Here is a 27,702-nt window from a genome sequence, read left to right as displayed (position 1 = left end):
ATTTGTCATCTTTAAAGACTTCTGCACGCCATTTTTCGAGCCGGTCTTTCATTTGAGCCAAAAAAACATTCATATCTTGTCTGACATCTCTGTTACAAACTCTGGTCATCAACTCTGGTTTTCAGTTGAAATTGGAATTGTTAATTTACACAATAATAGAAATGCATTGACGATTTTTTCTTAACTCGCAAAAATCTTCAAACAATTTGCTATCGGTTGGTGATAAAAATTTTTGGAAATAATGAAATAGCGGGGATAACGCGTTTTTTTTCAGAGGTGATTTTTCAAAAATTTATTAAAAAAAAAGTACTGACTAGCAAATGTTTTTTATTAGCTCGCAATTTTTTTAAAAACTACTTCAACGAGGAAAAAAATAAAAATTTGGAATATCTATACATGAGGGGCTAATTGATCGGATCTCCCTCATTGAAACGTTGATTTGGTGATTCAGATGGCGCCACTAAGTAGTCGCGATGTCAACTATGGCTGGAGTTTGTGAAAATGCGCTCCCCATTAGTTTAATTGGTTTGAAACATTTCGACAGGTTGACGGTGTCCCGAAGTGGGTCAGTTTGAGTTAATTAATCGTGCATAAGCTGTCAACGACATGTAAATTGTTTCGGAACACATTCTCGTACGATTATTGCCTTCTGGATGTGTTCGGTGCATCAGCTGTGATACCTGTTGCTTATTTTTATCTAGTCATAACAATCATCTTTATTATTTCAAACTTTGATATTGGAGCAGGTAAGTGAATTCATTTTTTCACGGTGAAATGAGAATTTAATTAATTTTTTTGTAATGTCATTTTAATTATTCGTGATTGACTCGACTCTTAAAGAATTTTTATGACACATTTTCATTTTTAACTGGTGAATCATCTCAGTAGTATTCCAAGATTTGAAAAATCAGTAGAATTAACGCAACCTTGGGACTCTTCTCGTCAATTCAAGGATCATTCTTTTGAGAGGGGGAGTATTGCGATTGGAGATAATCAATGATGCTTCTCTTTAATGAATAGATAGATTCAAATAATTAACGAAATTTTTATTGTAATGAGTGTTCAATTGAAAAAAGAACTCAATTGATCAATCAACAAAGTCTTTTAATTTATTCAGCTTTGCAAGGATGAATCTGACCCTGAATACTGATATCGAGAGGGTCAGAGGTATTTACAATGGTCGTTGGGACGCAACGGAACACATGATTTCCTCCGAACAACAGGATCTACCCATTCCCATGGACTCAGTGAAGGATTCAGGGAGTGACAGCCACCCCCAACAAATTGATTTCGTTCTCGCTTACATGGACAATGGTAATTTAACACATGGACTGAGGAGAGAGGAGTTTGAGAACGAACTCAGAGATCAAGGACTCCAATTAGAATACGAACAAAATCGCCAACTGGTCTTCATCAAGATTCATGCGCCAAAGGTATAATTTTCATGGAAAAACGCGGGAGAAAAAATCCATAAATAATTCTAATTTTATTTTAGGAAGTCTTGTGTAGATTCTGCGAAATAATGAAACTAAAAATGCCAATAAAACCTCTGTCCAGTGAGGAACTAGAGGTCTCCGACAAGGATATCTTCGAAGATGCCAAATCGTGGTTCATAAATTTATTCAAATGCGCACAATTGGATCCCTCGAAATTCCCCAAACGTGAGACGAGACTTTTAGCTGAATTTTCGAGGGACAAGGATTATTTGTGAGTAAAAAGTCTGAAAAATTAAGTTCCAACCTGTAGAACTCCCTGGTAATTTCGATTTTCCCCCCTGAAAGGTTTGACCTAGAGGATGACAATTTTTTTCCTACGAACGTTCGTGCAATGATTGTGGATTTTATTTTGGAGAGACAGTCTGAGGGAATTCAGCGTCTAGTTGCCAATGGTGTTTATTCCGCAGCATATCCTCTGCATGATGTCAGTAGAGTGGTCCTCTCTTTTCATTCAACTGACCGCTCAAGTCAGTGACGGGAAAAGTCAGTAATTGAGGGATTATTTGTGTTCCAGGGTATGTTTCAACAAGCAGGAACCACTCGAGCATTGCTATACAATGAATGGGCTAGCACGAAGAAGTGGGTGAAGCTGCAACCACTGGACAAAATTCAAGAGTATTTTGGAGTCAATGTTGCGCTCTACTTTGCTTGGCTGGGATTCTACACTTATATGCTGATACCAGCGAGTATTGCAGGGCTATTGTGCTTTTTCTATGGCCTAATAACTCTAAATTCCAATGAAATAGGCAAAGACGCCTGCTCCCCCTGGGCAGACACGATCATAATGTGTCCCCAGTGCGATAGAAATTGCGACTACTGGCGTCTGAACACCACCTGTATCCTCACAAAAATGACTCTCCTTTTTGACACCCCAGCAACAGTAATTTTCGCAGTATTCATGTCCTTCTGGGCAGTCCTCTACCTGGAGCTCTGGCGTCGTAAGTCAGAGGAATTGAACTATCGCTGGGGGCTCGTAGGCTGGGACCAGGGGGCAGAGCACCCTCGGCCCCAGTATCTCTCCATGATTCAGAAAGCAGAAAACTTGAATTTCAAAGTGAAAAATAAACTGAATCCAGTGACTCGGGAGACAGAACCTCACGTCAGCTTCTGGAAAGTTCGAGTCCCTGCTACAATGTTAAGTTTCTCTGTTGTCATTCTACTGGTGCTTGTAGCCGTGGCTGCTGTCTTCGCTGTTGTCCTCTACAGGATGTCCATGATAACATCGAATTCCTTGTTTGGAAGGGAATTAGACAGCAATCAGTACAAGACATTTGCTCTTCCCAGTGTTGCTGCAGCGATAAATCTAGTTTGCATTCTAGTTTTGAATTATTTTTACGACTGGCTTGCTGTCTACCTCACGGAGATGGAGATGCTGAGGACCCAGCAGGAGTTCGATGACAGTTTAACTCTGAAAGTCTACGTCTTTCAATTCGTCAATTATTACGCTTCAATATTCTACGTGGCATTTTTAAAGGGAAAATTCCCAGGGTATCCAAAGAAATACAACAGAATTCTTGGATTCAGACAGGAGGAATGCTCTCCTGGAGGGTGCCTGATGGAGCTGAGTATTCAATTGGCAATTATCATGGTTGGGAAACAAGCTATTGCCACTGCTTTGGAGATGGTTTTGCCTATTTTATTGAAGTGGTGGGCATTATTCAGAATCCACACAGGCTTGAAACAGAAAGATCCGATTCCATCGAGGAGTCAATGGATCAGGGACTTTAAATTGTTGGACTGGAGTCCTAGAGGACTCTACGATGAGTATCTGGAGATGGTCATTCAGTTCGGGTTCATTACCATTTTCGTCGTGGCTTTTCCACTTGCTCCACTCTTTGCACTGGCCAATAATGTTCTGGAGATGAGATTCGATGCCACCAAGTTTTTGAGGCACTATAGGAGACCTGTACCCAGGCGGGCGAGGGATATTGGCATTTGGAAACAGATTCTCGATGCTTTAGCACGAATTTCTGTTACGACTAATGTAAGTGTTTCTAATGATTCAATATGTGATATTTGCAGAATAATTCATTCTCCATTTCCTCCCTATTGAACTTATTTCTTAATCTTTATTAGAATAACACTTTGAGAATCTTTAGTTTTTTTCTCTTCCCGTTTTCTATTGTATAAGTATAATTTCCAAAGACTCTTGCGCGACGTGAAATCAAGCGGAAATTGGGAAACATTTTAGATTCTAAAGATGATAATGCCCCCGGGCCTTAATACTGAATTTCTTCATGAACAGCAGTTGAACTTTCATCAACTATGACTCTCATCTATTATTTTAGGCATTCATCATTGCATTTTCCTCGAACCTGATCCCTCGTTTCGTCTACATGAGGACAGTGAGTCCAGATCACTCAGACGTGGGTTTTCTAAATCACAGTCTGGCATATTTCAATACCGTAGATTTTCAAGAGAATACTGCACCCATCCACAGTACCTTTGCCAACATATCAGAATGCAGATACTCGGAATACAGAAATCCCCCTGATCATCCGGAACAACCGTACAAAAGGCCAAGTTTGTACTGGCGCATCCTAGCAGCGAGATTTATTTTCGTCGTAGTTTTTCAGAGTGTCGTTGGATTATTTACAATGTCAGTGCAGTGGTGTTTATCCGGTGTTCCCAGAAAGTTGAGAGATCGCATTAAATGCGAGGCTTATCTCACTGAAGAAATAATAATAAAGCGTGAAGCTGAGAGAGCAAGGGAGAGGGCACGTCTGTTTGCCAATGCAAGTTATTTCGCCAATACTGTTGGGGATCATTTGCGCAGACGAACAGCTAATGGCCCTGAATCAACGACAATCTCTGACGAAAAAAATTGTGCCTGATTACTTTTTTCTTTCAATCCGTTACAAACGTTACATAATGAGAATATTCTACGGAACAATGAAGAATCGAATTTTTTACGGAAGTGTTGAGACTTTTTGTAACATTTTTTATGCTTTTACATTGATTGTTACCCGAGATTTATTAGAATTGAGTTGTTAATGAGTGGAGAAAATAACTGTCAGTCTTTTTTTTCAGTGGCAATTATTTTTAACGTTTTCCTTATTGGCTCGATTGATGTAGCGGATTGGAAATGTCTACGACAGTGCAATACATGTTGAGAATGATTATAAAAATCGATCGCCACTCATTCATTAACAAATAAAGGGTTACAGGTCAGATTAAAAGCCCACAAATACGAAAAACAACTTCATAATTTCCAGTCGTCGAGGTATAAATAAAAAGGTAAATCATTTATTAGTCACATTCATCAGTAAGCTTTCAATTATCAGTCATGTGTGCATCGTTATGATGTTAATAGGTAATCGCGTGTCCATTGCGTAATGTATTATTAGCCTCCCTTGTGAAACATGCGACTCTAGTAAGTCGGTAGAAATTTGTTTATCGATGACATCGAGTCAGTGATAATTTCAATGAGCTCCGGAAATTTTGATAGACTGAACAAATTGCGGGACAAGTTTGCGGAGCAATTATGCCCCCGTGGGTTTATCAGCGGATCATTATTCATCGGTGGAAACTTGATCTCAAATGGCAGTTGTCATTTATCCTCGATCCTATAGTTACAGAGAAACGTGATTTACAATTCACCATAATTTCTCTATGGCTCCGGGGGAAATTCAGGGGACATTGGAGTGACACTGTTGGCGATAGGACGAGAGTTCTTGAGACCTAAATACCAGAATCGCAGATAGAAACATTGTGGGGATACACTGTTTGAAAAAAAAAATGAATTTTCAATTAATTTACAGCTTCCATTAATTTTTCCATTAATTTTGAATTTTCAATGACGAAATTGCTTGAAATTTCAGTTCAACTTCAATATAATGAATATTTTTAATTGTGTGAGAAATTGTGAAATATTTGAGGTAAAATATCAGGATCTGTTAATTATAGAATGATCTCAATAACGAGGAATTCTGGAGGGAAATGTCAAAGGCCTCTCGGCATTTTCCAATAAATCACTAGTTTCAGTGATATTTACATAATTAACGAGATTGTTTCGCTCGGGTTGCTACGTTTTACTAGAATCTGCATTGAATTTCAGATCTGCTAGATAAATTGGACGTATGTACACATCAAAGGCGGTCCAATCTGGTAAGTCATGATCAATTGAGGCCTCTTGATAGCGTGCCCCCCACCATCTTGGTAGCAAAATGTACACTTTATTGACTTGTCCAGTTTTATCTCAGAGAGTACGTCCTCGAGGACAAGCGCAACGTTTCCGGAATGTAATTCACGGTGCCACAAGCGAGAGATTATGGAGATATCTTTTATGGGCCAGGTTGACTCTAATATCCATTCTGAAAATTCAGTTAAATGATAAGACATTTGAAGAATGACTAATTCACGAATGATTTTTCACGTCTCGATAAATGAGTCATTTTCAAGTGAGGAATATCCATCCATTTTTATCAATTCGGTAATGAAATTCAATTCTATACTTTTCATTCAAAAAAATTGGATTGAATTTGTCATGATTTTCTAGTATTTATATCAATGATGTTGATTTACTGATTCCAGTTTGCAAAATTTTTCTCAATTACGTGAAATAATTTTCTCAAACGAAAGTGGCGATTGAAGATGAAAAAGTGATTGACTAATGGGAATGTAGGGCAATCGAGAGCCGTACAGTGTACAGGAAAACCGGCGTCACAATGTCTGATCGAGCCGCGAGAGTGAGACGAACATGCGAGAAAGCACGAGAGTTGTCGTGGAGCTTCGTGAAACCCGTGGGACCTGATGAAAAACTGCCTATCACGTTGGAGTTACACGCACTCCCATACCTCTCGTCTTTACGTGATAAATTATAGAGGTAAACCCTTCAATTTATTGTCATTTCAAGCATTGGGGGGTTATCAATGAAATGAACATTCTTTCGGAATTTCGAAATTTTGAATTCCCTGAGGAAAAGTTGAATTCAATTTTTCAAAAAAGAAAATTTTTCAGAGGAATATTTCGAAAAACATCATTTCCTCAGTCACTCTGCCTGGGGCACAAAAAAAATATTAAATCTCGGTCATTGTCGAATTCAAGGCGACCCTGGAGGGCAATTACCACCAGCCCCACAAATGCGGAAGTTTGCGAATGATTTCCCCTCGTTTTTCCACATATATCATTTGAATTTTTTTCACCTCAAGAAAAATTAATTTGCGTCCTTAGGTAGCATACCAAAGGTTACGTAGATACCATCGTCGTGAGGTGATCAGAGAATCCATTGTAATTTATTATCGCTAATTAATGGGTGGGAAAAAAATAGTGGTAATAAGTCAATTGTATCAGGCGGGATTGAAACAAAACGCGTTTAAAACAAAACAGTTTAATACAAAAAGTAGGCGCCAAGTGTCGGTCCAGTGACACAGAAGCTTCGCACACCTACTATACAAAACCAGATCTAGAGCATTGATCAAGTCTTGTGTGTTTCTTTCGTCGTGTCTCGATAAGTCCCCTTTTCAATAATTTATCTATTAAAGTTTCTCCTCAACATTATTCATCAACTTTTTTCCTCCAAATTGATTGATTGGTTGAAAATTTTTATTTATCTACGATTAATTCGATTACCAAAATGTCACTGCTGGTCTCTATATCCATTGAATTGTTGGGGAAGTAGCATTCGAAAGGCGAAAGCTTATGGACGTCGTCTAGGCGCACGGTAGCGGTACGCATGCCGATTTTATCGGCAAAACGAGAGAGCCTATTCGATCATTCTCAAATCTCCGATCGTCGCGAGTGTATACAATGGAGAATTATCGATAAGAATTTCAATGGGAAAATTTAACTCACCGCAGTTACTCGATTTTCCCTTTTCACAGGGCAGGAGAGATAGCCAGTAAAATCAGGAATAACAATTTGAAGTAAACTATTTTTTAATTTCGTAATCAATTCGTGAACCGTGCTCAGTCGAGTGACTGAACATGGAAATAAATCCACAGGAGAGTAACTAGATCATTCTCAGACTTTCCGAAGCCGCGAGTGCATGTGAAAACTGGCGAATGTAATGAGTAATAACGCGATAATGTGTGATTTCAGAGGAAAATTACAGAAAACTTTTTTAATAAATATTTCGTGACATTTTTATTACTTGAAATCACATCGGAATTCCAATGATAACTCCCTCGCAATAATTCAATTCTGTTTGCATCGTAACAAACCAACGTAAACACAAGAATTAAAAACATCTTGGAGTAAAACAAAAAATAATAATGAGAATGGAAATCTTCAATTTCTAAAATTCCATGCATTTAGTATCTCGAGACAGATAATCCGCCTCATTAGACATTCCAAAATTGAAAAATCCAAAAGGATTCCGTTGAACCCAAAGAAGGGGGAGGGAGAAACATGGCGACTGGAAAGTAAGTGTCGGCTGGTGACTGAGTGACCCACACACTCGCATTAAATCCCAAGGGGGGCCCAAGTACACTCGCTCAACACGCCCGGCCACCGTCACATACCGTTCACGACGATCGTTCAGCTCAGATCGATAAAGGACCAGCCAACGTTCTCTTAAATGTGTCCTAAGTGTCTCTACCCACCGTGCACCTCCAACCGGGGGAACAATAATCAACAATCATAGGACTTTGAGTGAACAAATTCCAACGACTGAAGCCACAATCGTTCGTCCATCACTTGTCGCGAGTGTTTGGATTCAGTGGCTTTTGGAATAATTTCTCAGTCAATATGGACGTGGGTTAATGGATTTTTGAGGAAACGCAGATCTCAGTGATTGAAACGCAGAGCAATCAAAACACACGTGAATATTTCTGAAACATCTCATGTGTTTACACGGAAATTTTCCATAAGGTCGTACTGGGGAGCCTTGAGCGGTGGTTAAAGTGCGAGAGTCTCGTGTGTCCTTCGACGATCGGAAATTGAGGGAAAAATTGGAGTGAAATGAACTTGTAAAAACACCAATAACTCGTGTTTATAAGCCCTTAATCGATGAAGGGAATATAGTGACCTTGCAGTTAGTACTCGTACGTCCTCGACGAGTCGGTGAACCTCTCTGGTCCATGACAAACCGTTGGGCCACGACCTTGAGTGGGTCCTCGAGACGACGGAACAGTTTCCTGACAAATTTGTCGGAACAGAAGAGATAATCAACTGCATTCATTCACGTGGGACAACTCCCCCGGCTTATATCACTTATTCATTCAGTGAATTGTTTCATTCGGGATTATTGAACTTTGTTGTACACTTTAGAAAGCGAGTTGGATGCCTGATTAGCGCGCACTCATGGTCCAAACGAGGATCTACAGAGAGGTGCCAAGATCGTACGCTTTTCACTGAGATTTCTCCTCTCCACGTGCCTGCAACCCTTCGCCAAGTCCAATTAATGCACAGTATTCCGTTGTGATTGGGGGTAAGAATAGTCACGTGTGTCCTTGCTGACATTTTAATAATAATAAAAGTGTGTGGGGTTATGGTGGGGGTACAGTAACAGAGTAACAACCGGAAGAGGTTCGGTAACGCGAGTTGAATGTCGAAGAGAAAAAAAATATTTGGACTTCGTGCGGCTTCACGGAGATACTCCATCATTTTTACCGAGACAAGTGATTTACTGATTAGAATACGCGGGATTAACATGGGTTGATGTGGAAGGGACTTTATCGAGGACTTCACTGAGTCATTACAGTTGTTTGTGCACTCTGTGATATTAATTATTGGACACAGTTGAGTTTGTGAGAGTTGGGGATTCTTTAGAGTGAATTTGAGAGACATCGACAACGGAAGATGCTCAACTGCACTGATCTTGAGTGCATCCTGCACAATCATCACTATTACGCTCATCTGCACCAGGGACAGTCACATCAGCCGGTGGACCACGGTGAGTTTTTGAAACATTCATTCCTTTTTTTTTTCTCAGGGTCTAATGATTTCAGACATTTTGATGGTATTTACGAGAGCTCATGAATTTTCATTAGTCTTCATCCTTCATTTCCACATTTATTCCACCGACAGAGACATTAAATTTCATCTCATGGCTCTATGTAAATACAAATGAAATCCTTCGAAATCGCGTTGGCTATGGGAAATATTTCTTGACAATTTTCTCAATTGACTCGTTTCGGAGATAATTATGTAATGAGAATGTAATTGAGACACGGAGAATTCTAGAGATTGTTTTATTAGGGTTGTGACAATAATTCACTTTTTCAACGAAGAAAAAACATTCAAGTTGTTTGTCTGGTGGGTATGAAATAACATCGGATTAGTACTTGCCAACTCAGAGTCGAGACAAATCCTTTCATAATAATTACTGGCAGGACTTCTCTCAACTTTCATGATACATGTGAAAAAACATTTTCGCAATCTGCTCGGGTCGATTGTGTATTCCATTCACGCTCCTCCCGGCCGTTTTTATCCTCCACTTCGGTGGCTGGAATGACCTGAATTCCGAGAACACCATTTTCTGCTTCCGCAGAAGGTAATTTTTTTTAAATCTGTAGTCTAATATTCATTTGAGAATTGATGGTGATGATCTGCCGTAGTTTGTGTTAATCTTGTGCTCTTGATTCTCCTCGCGGTACTGCATATTTCATTAGTCGACGGTACCTGATGCAATGAGTGCCTTGAACCTAAAGCATTTAACCATAACAACCCCAGTAATGTTGATTGGCTTACCCTCGGTATCGCGGGCATTGCGTCACGTTGGTAATACACCATTCCTCAACGAGCAGGTGAACCCGTTGCGTTCCAGTTCACGTATCAGTGGATTTTCTAGGTTTATTAACCAGTCTCCATTGATTCAATAGTGAGTCTATAATGAAGGATTGATTAACGATTGGAATATTCTTGGGCATTAATTTTCGACATTGAGTAAAAATCTAGAGATGACTTTCAGAATTCCAATGTCGCTTCCAACTTGTCGAAAATTTTCCTCCAGAGTTATTAAGAAGTAATGGAATAAAAAAAAATCTATTTTTTTACAATCTAATTTTTTAAATATTCAATATTGCAGCTTCTGCTTTTGATTTACAGTCAAATCGCATTCTTCAAGCTCAAATCATATTTCACCAATTCCTCTTGCTCAAGAGTAGAGGGTAATTAACCTGTCATTGACTTCCTCAACAGAAAAAAAACGATAATTATTCTCAGCGCGATGGGAAGCCTGATAAACATTTTGGGGTGATTTATTCCACGTGCCATTTTTTAAAAAGAAAATTCTTCTCTTATTAAATGCTATTTGAATAATACCACATGGCTATTAATCATGTGTCTGAATTAATCGGCTGTGTGCGATCTTTGCGGTGAGCAATGAAAATCAGGATATCGAGAGAGTGAATGTGACAGTAGAGGCGCGAGTACTCGATGGAGCGTGAATAATCCGTGTTTCAGGGGATATTTTTATACCGGAATTGACAGAAGGATAAGTTGCGGGTCTGAATTAAAGCAATGAACTCGGATTTACAGGAGAGAGGGGGGTAAAATGGTAGAGGGTAATTGGGTTTTACATAGGAATGGATTCACCGAAATCATACGGATAATCCCATTCTCCCCTGTTAGAAGCGAAAATGTGCAGCATGCCAATCACTAGCCCCAATTAATCTGTCCCTTGAATCAGGAAAATTATTTTTATATATAATTTCAATGAGTTTATGTTCAGTCGGGACGATCAACAAATGGATAAAAAAATTCTATCCATTTATTGAATTTTTACATGTCCCTCGTCGAAACCCGTCCCGAGGCCGCGGGCTTATTATCCACAAGGCCACCGTGAAAACTGGAAGTTGATATTGCAGCAATTTGATACATTATTTGTTTATTTCTCTCTCACATTTTTGTGACTTTTTGAAAATCCCTGTTTACCTGGATATTTGATGTAAGCATAAACTGACACGCGCGACCTGATGTGACTCTCAATCCGGTTTTCGTCTATTGCATACTAAGTATCCGGGCTGCTCTGCATCGTAATTTGGATACCGTTCGTTTACAACTCTTGGATTTCTTCCTAATACCATGGGAGATTTAACGTTATGGGTTTTCTGTCGTGACGATTCGGGCATTCGATATGTTATCTCGGGCTTTAATTTCCTCGTTCTGTTATTTGAGAAGATTTGTTGACTAATTACAGTTGTGACGTGATTAATTACAGAAAATGAGGCGATTTACATTCGGAACAGATGATTTGTTGACGAATATCTTGAGTCAAACGTCAATTATCGGGATTATCGGTGTCTAAATTATTATTTTTAAATAAAAAATTTGAATGATGAGTTTGTTTGGAGAATTATGAATTATTTGTTTTCGAATAATCCAAAATTCAATGAATGGACAGAATTTTTTCAATTTTATCAATTTATTAGGTCAAAAAATTATGGTTTTTTTTGCCTTATTGAGTATTGCAATCAGGTAGTATTCACGTGAGTTTTAATTGAATAATGCGAATTTGTGTGCGCATGTTGTAATGCAATTTTCCGTAATTTTGAAACGTTTCAGGCACTTTTATTTAGCAATAAACGTCCCATATGCATACACCAAGTGGGTCCCCAGTGACAGGTTAAGTCTGGGTGGATTATTCAATCGGCTGCTCCTCGGTAATCGACACCCCGGGGCGAAACTCTCGAAATAAACCGAGCATTGCAGGATTTTTGTTCCTTTCTTATGCTCAATTCACGAGTCCATTTTTTATTTCGCGGAGACCTTGATCCTCTTGTGCTTTGCTCTGCTATTCAATTTCAATTCATTTTTGTTGGAGTTAACGCAGAGCTGGGAATAAAGACTAATTAACCTGAGTGGTTCGTTTATAAATTCATGACTCAACTTTTTCTCTTCGTTATCGCCCCTATGTTATTATATTTTTCATTGTCTTTAATTGACATTCCTCATTTACAAATTCCTCCGTTTAATCATTTTTTAGTAGTTTGTATTTGATTGCGAGTGAAAGTAAGGATTTTTCATTTTCTATTTTATGATTGACTCCATCTAGTGGAAATATTAATTTACAAGTAAAATTGAAAGTTCAATGATTTTATTGACATGTTAGATTTCTAATCGAGTAAACAAACAGGTGATAATTAACAAATTGCATAGCAATAGTCAACAAATACGTGAGAATTCATTCAGCTAGTTGCATTAAAATTCAAAATGCATATTTATGCAGAAATCAATGTAAAAAAAATCGGGAAACGACAGAATATACATATTTTTTCGTTATTCAGATTTTTGTTGTATTATATTTACCTTGACAATAAACCACAATTAAAGGACTTACGAACTTCCGCTCAACGTCATTTTGCATGTGTCATGGTAAACGGGCCCATAAAATCCATATAAGTAATAAAACTATGTAAAAAATCTAGTTGGTGCCTCGCCTCCATCGACAATCTGGGTTAATGCGTTCCTCGACTCAATCCTGATCCTTGTTCTTCTCATTCTCATTATTCATCACATATTATTTATCATCTTGTTGTTTATTTACATCCAAACAATCACATCGATCTCCCTGTGCATTGGTCTCGCAATTGAATATTCATTCGCATTAAAATCATGGCCGTGACTATTCGCACCATTGCGTGAATCACTCCCGTACACTCCATACACTCCACGCATGCGTGAAGTTTCGTGAAATACACAGCAGTATGAAAATTCGGCTGCGTGAAACACACAAACTTCACGCATGCGTGGAGTGTATGGAGTGTACGGGAGTGATTCACGCAATGGTGCGAATAGTCACGGCCTAAAATCATTGAATTTAGATGACAGATAGAGGTGTTGAATAGCATTTCGGTTGAGTTGCAGTTGTCTGAACCAGCAAATTGAAATTTGATTAAGTAATCCAGCTTGCGCTGGGTGGCTGTGGTCTCGTCATTCGTATGTGGAAGTCAAACAATTTCAACTGGATTGACCCTGGTGAAACGGGTCGCGTGACCCTGGCCATCTCTCTAATGGATCAGTGGAATCTGTGGGCCTCGTGTCACTACATATAAATTTTTCGTTGGCAACTTACCTCGAGGCCTTCGCCCATTGTTTCTCGTTATTGATGAACAATGCACAATTGAATATTTAATGCCACTGCGAATTTATCTGACTTTCGAGCTTTTGCGACTGAATTTTGTATGGGCAATTACGTCACTGCGATGATTTGTCACGCGTGGTAGTTTGAAAAAAGTAATCTACTCATTATGAAATCATAAATTAAATACTCTTAAATTTAAAGTGGAAAAATTTCCGTGAAACAAGTTGGAAGAAAGGAAATTGAAATGGGAGAGAGGGAGTGATGGCGTAATTAGCTAAACGCCGGTGTAATTCCAATGCGAACAGGAAGCCGAGAGTCATGTCAGACTCTTCGTCCTCCGTGCTATTTGTTTACTAGCTTCCGTGTGAGCTATCGTGCTTCGCGGAAATTCCCGGATTACTCGCCTCACTATTTCGATAATAAAGAAAACTGGTTGAGTGGTTTATTTGTTCCGTGAACCCCTTTGTCTTGGTTATTTTTGCGGTATTCTTGAAGGGCGTTGGCTCGTTGATGGTGTAGTGACACGCGCGAGATGTCGCACAGAGTTTTGAGTGGAGAAAGTTCAGGAGATTGAATAACTTCATGAGGGGCTTGAGGAGATACGTTCATCCAAATCAACTCCTGATGCCCAAAAATCTCATTTGCGTTTTTATCCCATTTTTGAGTTTCTTGGTGAGAGATCACTCGGTCAGTGGCCGAAGACCTCGTTCATTCGCATAATATAAGCAATTCCATTTCTCACATGTGAAGATACCATCGTCAAAACATATTTGAGTAATTTTGACTGGAATTTTTCCGCGAAAAACAAACTCACGACTGACATTTACGTATGCACGTCATGATCAATATCCCTAATTATCATGAAAATGTTAAAAAATAAGATAAATCAAGTATGAAAGCCACGTCTGACCTCCCCTTCCCCCTTGGCCCTCTCATCATCGTCACATCGATTCGAGGGTCGTTGTCGGTTAGTAGCAATTATTTGTCACTCAGCATTGACGCACAGTGTCTCGTCGGCTCATTTGCTTGAACCATTCATTTCTCCTTGTACGCGTCTTGACTCGGAAGAGACCAATATTCCAGTGCTTCAGCTTCATTGATAAGCGATGTGAGGTGTCACCTTGGCAGTTGGTTGCGTACATTCACCGTATTCGTATTATTTCTATTGTCATGCATTATTTTTTTCCTCGTTGATTGGCTTCCGGTTGTGGTAAAGAGGGCTTTTGAGCTGTCATCCTTCCTGTTTTGAGGGGAAGAGCTCCTACGGTTAGATTTATTTTAGGTGTAGGAAATATCCGAGAGACAATCGGACAATCACATGTTTGATAACCTTCACGTGACTTCCCACCCCTCCTTGTGCAATTGCGAGATGTAATTCACTTTGTAAATGTGAAAATTACATGCCACTATAACGGGTGAACCCGAATGAATCAAAAGCGAAAGGATATTTTTCGAGGCCCAAATAATTTATTTAATACTGCTGTCAATATCAGTTAATTAAAGTGAATTAATTGAACTGAGCGAAGAAATTTATTGACGTAATTAAATCTTTCATTGAGCGACGATAGATTCGAAAAATTAGTACACGATTCAGATTAGTTTTTCAATAAAATTCACTGGCTTTTTTGATTCTGTAAAGGTTTGACTTGTGATTGACACTTGAGATGTAGGAGAGATGAATGATGTAGAATACGTCACCCGTTGGATTGGCAATTTGACTCCTCGTTAACCACAGGCACACCGTTGCTCATTGAGACCAATCGAGGCAATATAACACGTGTGTAGAGGAAAAAAGAGGGGTGGGAGCGCGTGTCACATTCGTATTTTATTATACCAATGTAACACCCCATCAGAATCTTCATTAATATAAATTTCAACATGTGACTTCAATTCCAAATCATGTGACTTTTGCTTTTCATGATTCTCCTGGCAATTCTCTTCCTTCAAACGGCCTCAATGGATTTAAAACGAAAGTCTTCAATGATCACTCTTTCATTTCTTCAAATGAACAATTTTATAAATGTGTTTTATTCTTATTTTTGCTTGTTGATGTAAATAAGTAGTTTTGAAATGCTGAAGGAGTCGATCATTACATCTCGCTGTCAATCAATTCAAAAGTTGAGAAAAACGAAACTGATGCAATCGATAATGGATAGGTAACCCAGAGGTAATCAGAACTTGAACGGGGCAAAAGTGAACAACCGTCCTTGACATGATCATGTGCAGATGCGTCATGAGTTACACTCTATGCAGGTGCGCGCGCGTTCGAAATTACAAACGGATGGTTTGTCAGTAGCCTCGAGTACTTGTGTACACAATGTGTATAGGGAGTCACGCGTTCTCACACAAACATTCGTCATTCCATCACGTGTATTACCCAATTGGGATTAGTAGTTGGGAGTATGACAATTTTGAGTCGTCAATAATTTTTTTTCTGCAGCGCCGGCAAAACAGCGAAAATCGTAAAATCAGGAGAATAAATAGAAGCTAGGTAGAAGGCAGGAAGGAGATAATTCATTAATTATTAGCCACTGTGTGGGAATGGGGGAGCATTCCGCGTACTGCAACTTAACATTCAGGCGTTTTTAAATTGTTAACATTACGTCTGCTGCACCGAGAGACGAGAGTTCTTCATCTGCCGTTCTGGAATGACTGTGCAGATGATAATTACGTAAAATATGGGAGGGATTTTGAGATTAAATCTCAATGGATAACAAAAAAATGTAATGAATGCATAGCAATGCTGGCGTTTTTCTAGAGTCTTCTGTGAATTAATTAGCAATAATGGATTACAATTGTCGAGTGTTCCTCAACAATTGTTGCACATTTGAAGAATCTTTATTACTCGAAGAATTTATGACGAAGGAATTTTTTAACGCAAATACTCCGTTACCTGGAATATTCAAAACTATTTAAATCTCCTACATTTCAATTTTTCGTTACGAATGAGTTACAATATGCCACTGTGTCATGACTAACTGATGTATATGAGTCTGGTTGTGTCCTTGCTGGGTTTCCTGCCTTCACCCGTACGCATTTTCCATTCTCCGAGTAGAGAGTTAAAGCAAAGTATCAAGTAGCATCTCTAATTGTTTTTACCATTATTTTGTAGTTAAATCATGACAAATGAGTGGCATCTTTTCGAGGTCAAGACTCGTGGGTTGAATAATAAATACAGATAACTCTTTGCGAAGGTAAAGGTCAGCGTAATGTTTATTATCGTGGAATGTTATCCGAGCGATATCTGGTATCTCTAAAAGAAGAGAAAAAGTTGATAAATCGATAAAGGACGTTTTTTACCCAGATTTTTTTTTTCAATTGCGACAAATAAGCTCAGGCGATTTCTTCGAGAAGTGTATCATGACGCGAGGGACACACCTCTCGACATGTTGAAGGTGTGTGTCCCCCACTCTTCTTTATGCAGAAATCATATTGTGATTTAATTAGCAGCTGTGACTTATGCGCATTTTTATTATAAATAAAAGATCAGGCACATCGGAGGACCTTGATTGTGAGGTTTGATATGCCCGGTTACACTGGTTAGTTCGTGGCTTCGATTTGTAATTGTAAATGCTCTTGAAATCTGAGGGAACATGCAAATCATCCGGAACAGATGTAATTTAAGGACAAATTTGATTCGATCATTCGGGATAATTTTTTTAACCCCTACAATTGAACTAGAAATACAAGATGATTGAATAAATGTTGACTTCAGCGATATTTTTCGTCCAAGGTTGATACATTACTGAACCGGGATGTTTTTAGGTGAATCATCAACATCTCCGCACTACATTTAATGAGAATCTGTTACACTTATGCATTAATCAATAGAGTTTTACCGTTATTTCTGAGATACTTGACCCTGACAAATGTCCGACAAAAATCAACAATGGGAAGACATCCGTATCATAGCGTGATGAAACACGGGAGGATTTTATAAACAGATTATGGATGAATTAAACGGTAAAATATATCCTCGAGGTCGTATCCTGAATTATCGTAAAGTACAGTCAATTGATTATTCAAGCTGAAACTGGAATTCTCACGGATACCCACACAACTTTATTCTTCGTCTGATAAAATATATTTCTCACCTCCCTTCAAATTCAAACTGCAAATTACGATGTGCGTCGTTATATCTCAAAATATAAATTCAGCAACTGTTTAACGTACCGATGATAAATGTCTGCTTGTCTCTGCAAATCTTTTCGTTTGTCGTTGATTCTAATTCTGTTTGAACATTTCGTTATCCGCATTCCATGAACTCGTATCTTGGTATTGTGATATTCACAGTTTTTTTCCTTTAGAATGATTTTGGAGTATGTGCACACTGATAGAACGATTCATTTATTGCTAACGAGGCTCAGTAATTACTAACAAATGGGAAATTTGAATATAACCAAATGAATATTTGTTAATAGTTAATAAATGACTCAGTTGAAACATGAATGCCAGCCAAACAAAGCTCTTGAAATGTGCATTAATTGATAGTTAGTAGGTCTCATCATATATGCATTAAGTAATACTTAACAAAATAATAAATGAATTGTTTAAAAATATCTAATCTTTTCTATCAGTGGAATTGGTACTTGAGAAGGGAATGAGTGCGTTGACGTCTGGGGAGGGACGAAAATTTTCTCTGAAGGTTGATACACATCACATAATAATCATGCAACCTCTCGAGGTTTGTGACACGTTTTTTATTGTCGACAATAAAGCGTACAATGCCTCGTCCTCGAGATCGATAACGTCACAGCTAAGGGGAGTGCACAAAAATACAGGTGACAATGTCAAGAGTTTGTCATTTCAAAGGGGTACCTACTATTTCTGTCGCCTTTATTCCATTATTTTGACGGTTAAATTCAATATCTCCATTTTTCGAGACTGAATAATTGAGGAAATTTTTGCGCGTTCCTCATTATTCTTTTTCATGATTCAAAGAATTTTAATTCGTGAAAGTGTATCCGTGAAAATGTATTTTGTCATGTATGTATTCCTTTTTTGTGGACACTGGCGCGCCCATTTATCGACTCGAGGATGTTTCACACAACTGTGAATGTGTTAAAGGCCACCCTAAGGTCATAGGTTACAATGGATATTAAACCTGACCAGGGATTGGGTGGTGCATATTGACGTAGGAGGGAAACCAAACATATTTACATGTATTTGGGCTGTTATAATAGAATGGCAATTCCGACTGAAGATTGAATCCTTCAAGATTCCCAGAAATAGATAGAGTAATCGAGAAGACCCACCTAAACATCGGTCTATTTTTATATCACCACGCCTATGTATTCCTGCTGATATTTGGAATGGTGTCTCCAATTTCAATCACGAAATTCACATCGAAGAAACATGATGGACATAAACCTCACCGAATTCGCCTGAAAATCCCTAAAAAATTATGGGGATTCTGAGATTCTCCAGATTCAAGACAAATGAACAATTGCGAGAATTCGATCGCTCATGCCTGGCATTTCATAAAACTCTCCAGAGAGATATTTTACAAAGACAAATGGCCCAATATTTTCTCAACTTTCCTATAAATAAGAGGTCGTTGACAAATGAAAAATTGACTCGCTAACAGCTAAACAAAATAAAAATTCATTATCCTTCCCCACTTCGGTGCCTCCCACTCGCAAGCCTCCTTAGTCTCCCCACTCATCCGACGACACCTGCCGTCGTCGTCGTCGTCGGCCGAGCGTGCGGACACGGTGCGCCTACCATACCTGCTCTTCCATCCTGACGTATCACACGGCACTCCACACGCGTGGCTAACGTACCTTCAATTCAGCCCGCGCGGGAGACATCAAAGTGCCGAACAAGTGTCTAATCCCGTAATTGCGTCGGAATGACTGAGTAGTACAGCCTTTGCCCAGCAAACTTAACGTACAGAGTTCGATTCTCCATCTTCTACGCTCTGACGCAGAAGATTGCCGAGGATTTACGGTGAAGAGGATGCTGAACAGAATCATTAGCAGTCGTTCAAAGGCCAACGAAACCCATCCACTGGCTCTTCCGCCGGCTGTCAGGAGATCTGCCAGCAAATAGTGATCTTTGAGCACCTGAGAATCACGATAATCTTCCATTGGAGGCAATTACACCCATCACCTGTCGCCAAGTGTAGTTAATCCTCATTATACTCGTCAAACATACTTGCCTCCCACCTCGCCAAGTCATCTCAAAATCCGTGAGTACATAAGAACAGAGGGATTCAGACGATTGGCAACAGTAAGGCTGCGTGATCATCAGGTGGATGAAGGGGTATTACCAAAAATAGTGCAAACAATGAGTTGATTTGTGTTTGCCCAAGTCTATATCGGGAATGTTTCGGTCTACAAAGAACAGCGTGTATCGTACTTATTACTCGGATCCTCTCAGTCGCTTTTTTACCTACAAGGTCACACTGTATCGTTGTAGATCGTGACGTATGAGCGTGATACAACAGCAAAAAAAAGCGAGGAGAAACAAATCGGGAGTAAGAACGGAACAAGACAATACGGTGATTTCATTACTCTAATGAGGATCGTGAGGAGAGGGACTGCAGTGCAGGTCAACGTGGATTGTCGACCGTTCTTCATTGTTGTTTACTGTCTTGGTGATAGCCGATTGAAGAAGTCCATCAAGAAGAGGAGAATTCGAATTGATGAGCGATAGGACATCAGGGACGTCCAAGTGGAATTTTTTTGTTTTTAAATTGGAGAGGAAGCGAAGGAGTCGGCTGATTGAAGTGATGAAAGCGCCGGGTGATTGAGCAATTTTTTTTTTAATTGCTGGCAGAAGTGAACGACGGGTGGATAATTATTGTTCATTAGGTGATTTTGTGATTGAGGAGTGCGTTGAGGATGAGCGTTGCTGTTGGCAGTGTCACGGACGCCGCCGAGATGGACCCCAAGGATCATTATATTGTGGAAGGGTCTGGTGAGTTTTTTTTCTCAAGTTTTAGAGAATGAGAGGCACTTTTTGCCATGGAGATTCTTGGGGAATGGTAATTGGCGGCATAAACCTCCGTTGTTGGCTGAATACATTGTGGCTTCTTCTCCCTTCAATCGTACGATCATAAATGGGGTTGTTAGAAAAGGTTCTCCAGGCTGGTAATAGCGATGGTTCCTAAACCTGCAATCCGGGCGACCGCAGGGAACTGCGTTTTAGGGAATTATCGGATGTATATAATGCAGACGATTCTTCCAATTTTTGCCAATGAGGTTCAAAAACCTTAATTTCAATTTTGAGAATGAATGAAATTGTGAATATTTTTTCGAATGCTAATCCGTCGTAATGTTTTCTTCAATTTGAACGTCTTTTTTTTCATCCTAAACCGGAAAATTTTAAAACATCCAGTTACATTGTAACTAATCACTATTTTACGACGCATTACCTTGACTTATAATGACTTGAATCGCTTATCACACGTACGTAAAAAATAACAAAAGAAGTTGGGTGGAATATTTGTGGAAAATTTGGTAATAATCACGTATTTCAATCATCCTCGTGAAACGAAAAACCCGCCAATAGTTAAGCCGATTATCCGGCGATATCAAATGCATAATGGAGTACTATCACATGCATGTTGTGTGTTGTTACAGCATTATGTGACTGTTCCGGTGATTCACCCGGATTGACCGTCGATACATCTCAGAATATTTCCATACACGCTCTTTTGTGTTTTTATTCATCTTATTATTTGTTGCGCATGATGATTTTATTGAGATGAAAATCCGAGATGAATTATTAGTAATCCCTCTATGAGAATACCTCATTAGCATACTTGTATGAAGACCATGATTCAAGGAAAAGTCATTCAAGCAATAATTAATTGTTAATAAATAATTATTACGTTGATCAATTCATTAGAGAAGCAGAAATCAGATGAAAAAACGCTAAATGAGTGAATGTCGGTTTTCCTTACTGTTGTGAAAAACAACACATGGAAAATAAAGAGGTCAAATTCATTGGAATACATTCCATTAAAATGTAATTGAAGAAAATCCCGATGGAAATGTTATCAACTATTCATGTAACATTTGTACCAAATTACCAAGAAACTTTATCAATCTTCACGACTTATTAATTACAACTGAAATGTACACGTAAATCTAAAATAGCCAAAGCCCATAATCTCCGTAAATTCACAAATTGCCGAGAGTTATGTTATCAGGCACGAACAATTTTTTCAACCATTTTTTTTATCAAGGATTATCTAAGCATTTCAGCGATAAAATTTTTAGTGACAAAAGGAGACGACTAATTTACGATGTTTTCTTCATCCCGTAAAAACCTAACTCGCGAAATTGATGGTGCCAATATATGTCTGGAGAAGGGATTTAGAGGTCATTGGATCGATGAACAGACTCCATTTATTACCTATCTCTATCCACCTAAAATATTCCATTCTCCTCGAAATACCTGAGGCTCCCGAAAACTTACGAAACGATGAATTGTTTGCGTAGCTGTTTTTACATGCTTTATTTCGGACTGTTTGTCTTCCATATTCTATTCATCAAGTCCCAAGTTGTTCACAACGTTGAGAGGATGCAAAGGAATTACCAATGTCGTAGGATGTGTTTTTGAGTTATGGTAACAATAACAAAAACAGTTTCACCACTCACCTTCACTGAAAATGACGGACAAACTCCATATAGACGTCCAACGAACGGTTGTGACGTTATTTTAACGGAAAATTATGATCAATCTTTGAACCAGATATAGAAGTGTTTTTATTGTCAGGTGCATTGAACAGAGAGTAATTATTGCAGATTGTTAGATCACTGCCGGATACCGAGAGTCAATGACAAATGGAGATTTTAATTGGATGAGAAAAACCGTTGGTGGAATTTTTTTAAACCGGGAAACGAAAATTTAATGAATCGTAACAAGTGCTTAAGTTTGATTAGGTGAAATCACACTGTCAATTTTAACGTCATGACTCAGCAAATTCAATTTTCAGACATTTATGATAATGATAACTACTCAGCAACTTTCGATTTCGTCCAGTGCAATCAAAATACCGGAACGCAATGTTCCTTGCCATTCGTAACTCTGCAAGTTCAAGGCCGTTACGCTCCATGGTGCGTCCGTAAATTTTCTCACGGCCACTTCCGCTTCCAGTGTCTATTCACCTACACTATTTCACTGACTTAATTACATTTTTTAGAATTGAAAAATTCTTCTTTGAAGAATTAACTCCCAAGAATTAGTCGTAAAATTAAATAATCATGTAAAATACTAGAAGCTAACAGTAAATTTCAATAGAAGTTTTCTTAAAACTGTAAAAAAGCCAAGTACTTTCAGTGCTTCCAATCGTTTCAGGAATTTTTTTTTATCGCTGAATTGAGGAAAAACATTGTTGAAACATCAAAAGGATAAATTTACGACTCACTATTGAGTAATTCAACTGATTTATGTGTCTCGTGGAGTCGATTGAAAATAAATAAAGATTTTTGCACATAAGAATAGTAATTCACGTGTATCTGATCGTTCTGGAGAACGATACTGATAGCTATCAGGAGACAATGGAGTCTCAGAAGTGCCTCCATAAATCAGGTATTGGCACGTGATCTTGCAAACTCCTAATTTGTCTTCTTCATTAAAAAGAATCAGCCATAATTTTAAACAAAGGAGATGAAATTATTCAATTGAGATAATTTGTTTTGTGTGTCTCTAAAAACCCACTAACACAGGCCAATTTGCATATGAATGGACCATTTGCATTTGAAAACATTAATTTTTCTCAGTCTGCTCATGCCATGATTGTTGCTACGGTTACAATTATCAAATAATCAGATGTCAGAAATCCTCATGTGGTTGTTGCTATTAATTGTTGCCCATCGTGCTAGGTGATCCATAATCTATGAACCGCATAATCCGGCGATAATTGCACAGACGATTGCACAGAATGTCTGGTATTATTAGAGTTAACCTTTTCCTGGAAGAAGAGAAGAAGTGTTTTTTTTTTAATAACCGACGTCAAATTCATTGATTCAATCTTCTTCCATCAGTCTCTGAGGTGACAATGTAGGTAGTTAATGTCAAAATGCCATTCAGTTGAATCCCGGAACTAATTTATAATCTATTTTATACCGTTTTTTGATAATAAGATAAGTAGATACGAATCTCAAATAAATCGTTGATACACGTGATTGTCTCAGCGGCATTACCTAACTTGTCGAGCTTCTGTGACGTATCTCCACTCTTTCGTGGATACGTAGAGCGTAATAAAATGGTTTATCACGAGAATTTATTTCATCTGGCTTACCACGATACTCGTAATTGTGTGGTAGTGGTGATGGCTTCAGGAACAGGGTAATTTTCATGAAACCCTAACTTACGGAAACGGCAAATCCTTTGATGACGTTTTTCATAGTCTCTAGGCCATGTCATGCTCGGAACAATTGAGATTTTCAGGGGAGATTGTGGGAGGTTTCCGGATTTTAAAATTCAAATTGAGAAACCGAAAAAATGCAGGAAAAACTAGTTTTGGAATTGTACAAATCTTTTTATTATAATTGCAGTTATTAAAAAATTGCAATTGTTCTCACATTCAACGTAAAAAACTATATAACGGGGAGAAAAATTTCATCATGTCAGTCAAATTCATTTGAGATAATAATTCGAATGGAGATCGTGTGTAGAATTTTCTGGCGTTTGTTTGTCTCGAGAATATTTGTTTGGCATAAATATATATTTTTCTGGAATACCTCATCGCGCAATAAAATTTCCGGTGCTGTCATCTAAATTTATTCTTCTACACTCCAAAAAAGATTATGTACATAACCAAAATATTATGTAGGCACTCAAATATTACGTCAAATACACAGAAAACCACAGTGAATCCAAGCCTATGTGTAAAGTTCGATTAGTGATGCATAAAATACGCATAAAAGGGTTAGGTGCGCGGAAGTTATGCGTAATAGCCAGCTAGTGCTTGGGGAAAGTCGACGCAGTGTTTTCTGTCTGAAGAAAAAATGTTCCTTCAACCTCGCCTAGAGATTATAGATATGTATCGAGAGTTTCAATGTCACTTGAAAAGTTCATGGCTAATTCATCCCAAGAAGAATGAGTTCAGCAACAAATGGCATGCGAAGTGGGAAGGAGGTATCGAGGCCGTGTTTCCGTTTTCGTTTGAGGATCTCTCTCGCAGTATCGATTCCAATAATTCCCCAAGGGTGTCGAACCGATCGCATTCCCTCGACCTTTAATGGCGCAGTGGTGGCATCGTACGATCGCAGAACAGGTTTCACATGAATGGCAAGTGATGATACGATTGGACGAAGGAGGGAACGAAGAAATGATTTTGTTTTTATTGAAATGCAACAGTGGCCGTGATTTTATGAATAAAGCATGAGAATTTCGGCATTGTTTGGATTCTCATGGTTCCTTTCAAGTGGATGTCAGATGATTAGAGGGAACATTCTGAACATTCTGAATAGCACGAGTGATTAATTCAACTGGCATTGAATCCTGTTTTTAATTTGCAGAAGTAATTACTCAATTAATGCTAATCTCCATGGTAATGTTATCTTGTTGACATTCATGTTGGGTAAAGTTCAATGTTCCAATCAATTTCCAAAATTTGTATCAGTCGCCCTCTTCCATTAATCCCTCTAACTAATTTTAAATCAGTTGAGGATTTATCATTTGGTTTTTCATGCGCAGACTTGTCAACAAGATAAGTGTCTCGTAAAACCAATATGTTTCATCAAACACAAATATCAAAATAAGAATAATGAGGGCAAACAGAATGGGATGACTGGAATGAGCTTTCAATGACCCGTGCTCTGAATGCCCAATGCTCCTGCCAGACATCAGGATAAAATCAATTTCATAGTCTCTGAATAGTTCAATTTCAAACTACTCTCGTGCTCCGCTGTAAACAGGACAAAAGTTCTCAGAATGATCGTCATTATTTACGTGCATCTACAGTTTACGTAGTTTTATCCTGTAAAATTCCCTAGAAATGTTGTTGTGAAGATGACTTTCCATCAGAGTCAATCATTTAAAATCATTAGAATTATTGATAAATCCGAATGACCTTCATTAAAAATTCATTCCGAAGAAATTAAATTTTTTTATTCAACTTCTTTTTAATGAGAAATGATTTTCAGTTCTCATCAAATTGAAAATAGATGTACTTGCGTAATGAACTTCATTTGATAAAATCGACAGCACAGGTTTCCTCACCAGAAATTCTTGTTCGGTCTACAACCCAATTTTCAAATAACACACAATCCCTTTCTCTGCATCCCTCCCACTTTGTTCACCATCCGGAGAAAGTAAATATCTCACTTCTTATCTAAATGACACGTTTGGGTTAATTATCCCTGCAATTGCATGCAACAATCGTAACAAATTGGACAATGAAAAATTTCGTGTCTAAGTGGTCAGATCTAACCGACAAAGGGTGGATGACGTTGTCCCCATCAAAAATTATTTGCAAATACACGAACGCAAGTCACGTGCCTGACTCACTTTCACTGACGAACCATTACGATCACGTGTGGACTCATTTTTTTTCTCAACTCGAGGATTTATACAGAATTAAAGGCACCACGACACTTCAGCCATTAATGAATCATTTCATCTGAAAATGATAATTTTATTTCTTCCTTTTTTTCAAGATGTTGCGAAGATTATAAATACAAAAATAACAGAAAAACACGCAGAATATTTTATATTCCCAGTGAAGAATAAAGATCAGTTGAGTGCAAAAACTTGTCAAGGAATCTCTATTTCTTCATGTCACTTTATTCCGCAATTAGGTAAAAATGTTGGGAATTCTCAACGAGTATGATACATTATAGCTACGCGTAAATAATTAATTAAGACAAGCGGGTTACGTGATTCCATGTAACATGAGGGAGTTCAATCGCCAGCGCGTGATCAGTGCTTCCTATTCTCTTATCATGTGGCATACTTTCTCGTTCACCTGTTGTTTCGCGTTTTCCTTCATTAATTCAGGAAATGGTCCATGCCAGGGGCATTTTTGTGTCCATTGAGGTGTTCAAAAGATTTCTTCATTGTACTTTCTTCTTCAGGTCGCTGATTGCGAATATCATAACCTTTTTTCTAAATTATAAGCTATTCGTTTATAATAATGTAATTAGTAAAAACTCAGGTCACTCAGGTCACATAATTCAGAAAATCCACTACAAAATTATAAATATTTCTATACTATTTTTAATGTATATGCCACGATCGATTTTATTTCTCAGTATTGAATTCTTTTTTTGCAATTTCAAAAATATTCATAATTCCGTGATGTGTTTTCTGAATTATGTGACATGTAAAATATGTTGTTTTTCCTGTATCATCATACTGGCGGTGACAGTTTGACACCTCATCACCTCTGTGTCACTGTGATTCCTAGTTTCACTGAGCTTGTCTTGGTATTAAAGAAGTGTCAAGTCTCCAGAATTTTTTCTTCTTCACCTCACTTGTTATTTCAATTTTGCGATAACGTATCATATTTAACCAGACCAGGGTGTGTTATCACTCGGTGAAGCCGTGTGTATTATTCTCATTAGTAATGGAACTACGTCCAAATCGTCATTCCAAAATTGTCAGATCAATTTTTATTGTTATGGCTGTGTTTGATGGTTAAAAAAATGTATGAGACTCATGCGAGAATTACCCACTGGAATTAATAAAGTAAACATTCCTTAATTGCTCCAAATAATTCCGTCATCGTGGTGTGCCATTATGATTGAAGACATTGGGTGTTGCTTACTCGTTGATTCTCCTTTGCGCTTCGAGATAAAAAAAAATCTGTGAATATTATTCACATATCAGAAGTAAAACATGGAGAGTCAAACACAATACAGATCGCTTATTGCCCCCCGCAATGCGATAGCATTCCCAATGAGTCTTTCTTTCAACGATTTTCGATAAAGGCATTCATTGATCGTGAAGTGAATTAGCTTTCTTAATTTGTTTTCGTATCTAAAAGAAACTTCTAATAATTAGTTTATATCCCCAGGTAGGAATTGACGATAGAAATAGGACTCATCAAGTCCTGGAGCAAGGCTAGGAAATGCTCAACCCGGGCTGGAGCTCAGCCTTGGATCAGCCCTCCTTCAGCCCCAAAATGATAACCTCATTTTAGACTTAGACTTAGACTTTTATTTCTGCATTTCTGGGGCAAATGAGGGGCGCAGTGGCATTAGGCGGGCCAGAAAATACAGAATCAACGTTCACTCAGCGGAAAAATTCGATTTTGGCGAAAGTCTTTACTTTTTCCACATA

At 38.3% G+C, this 27,702-nt stretch overlaps 2 protein-coding genes across 6 annotated transcripts in view; both read left to right on the top strand.

Moving 5' to 3' along the window:
* The first annotated feature begins 475 nt into the window (after window positions 1-475).
* Window positions 476-4,413, top strand: LOC107036471 (anoctamin-5). The gene is made up of 6 exons (XM_015254446.1): window positions 476-746; window positions 1,118-1,433; window positions 1,496-1,707; window positions 1,782-1,920; window positions 2,011-3,480; window positions 3,785-4,413. The coding sequence occupies exons 2-6, from the start codon at window positions 1,128-1,130 to the stop codon at window positions 4,328-4,330; spliced, it is 2,673 nt and encodes an 890-aa protein (XP_015109932.1). The 5' UTR covers window positions 476-746; window positions 1,118-1,127; the 3' UTR covers window positions 4,331-4,413.
* Window positions 4,414-6,104: 1,691 nt separating this feature from the next.
* The window catches only part of LOC107036473, a 57,404-nt gene continuing 35,806 nt past the window's right edge, over window positions 6,105-27,702 (top strand). For 2 of the 5 annotated variants that reach the window (XM_015254453.1, XM_015254450.1), the window contains exon 1: window positions 7,971-9,330. In XM_015254453.1, coding sequence (XP_015109939.1) covers window positions 9,237-9,330 — 94 coding nt within the window. In that variant the 5' untranslated portion in view covers window positions 7,971-9,236. Of the gene's footprint in view, window positions 6,322-7,970; window positions 9,331-19,208; window positions 20,383-27,702 lie in introns of those variants that run through there. The other 3 variants (XM_015254454.1, XM_015254452.1, XM_015254451.2) reach the window with 2 other exon arrangements.

Source organism: Diachasma alloeum, unplaced genomic scaffold (assembly GCF_001412515.2).
Source record: "Diachasma alloeum isolate Michigan unplaced genomic scaffold, Dall2.0 Dall_scaffold_00209, whole genome shotgun sequence".
NCBI classification, from domain to species: domain Eukaryota; kingdom Metazoa; phylum Arthropoda; class Insecta; order Hymenoptera; family Braconidae; genus Diachasma; species Diachasma alloeum.
The sequence above is the reverse complement of the archived record's forward strand: the minus strand, read 5'-3'. Positions and strand labels throughout refer to the sequence as shown.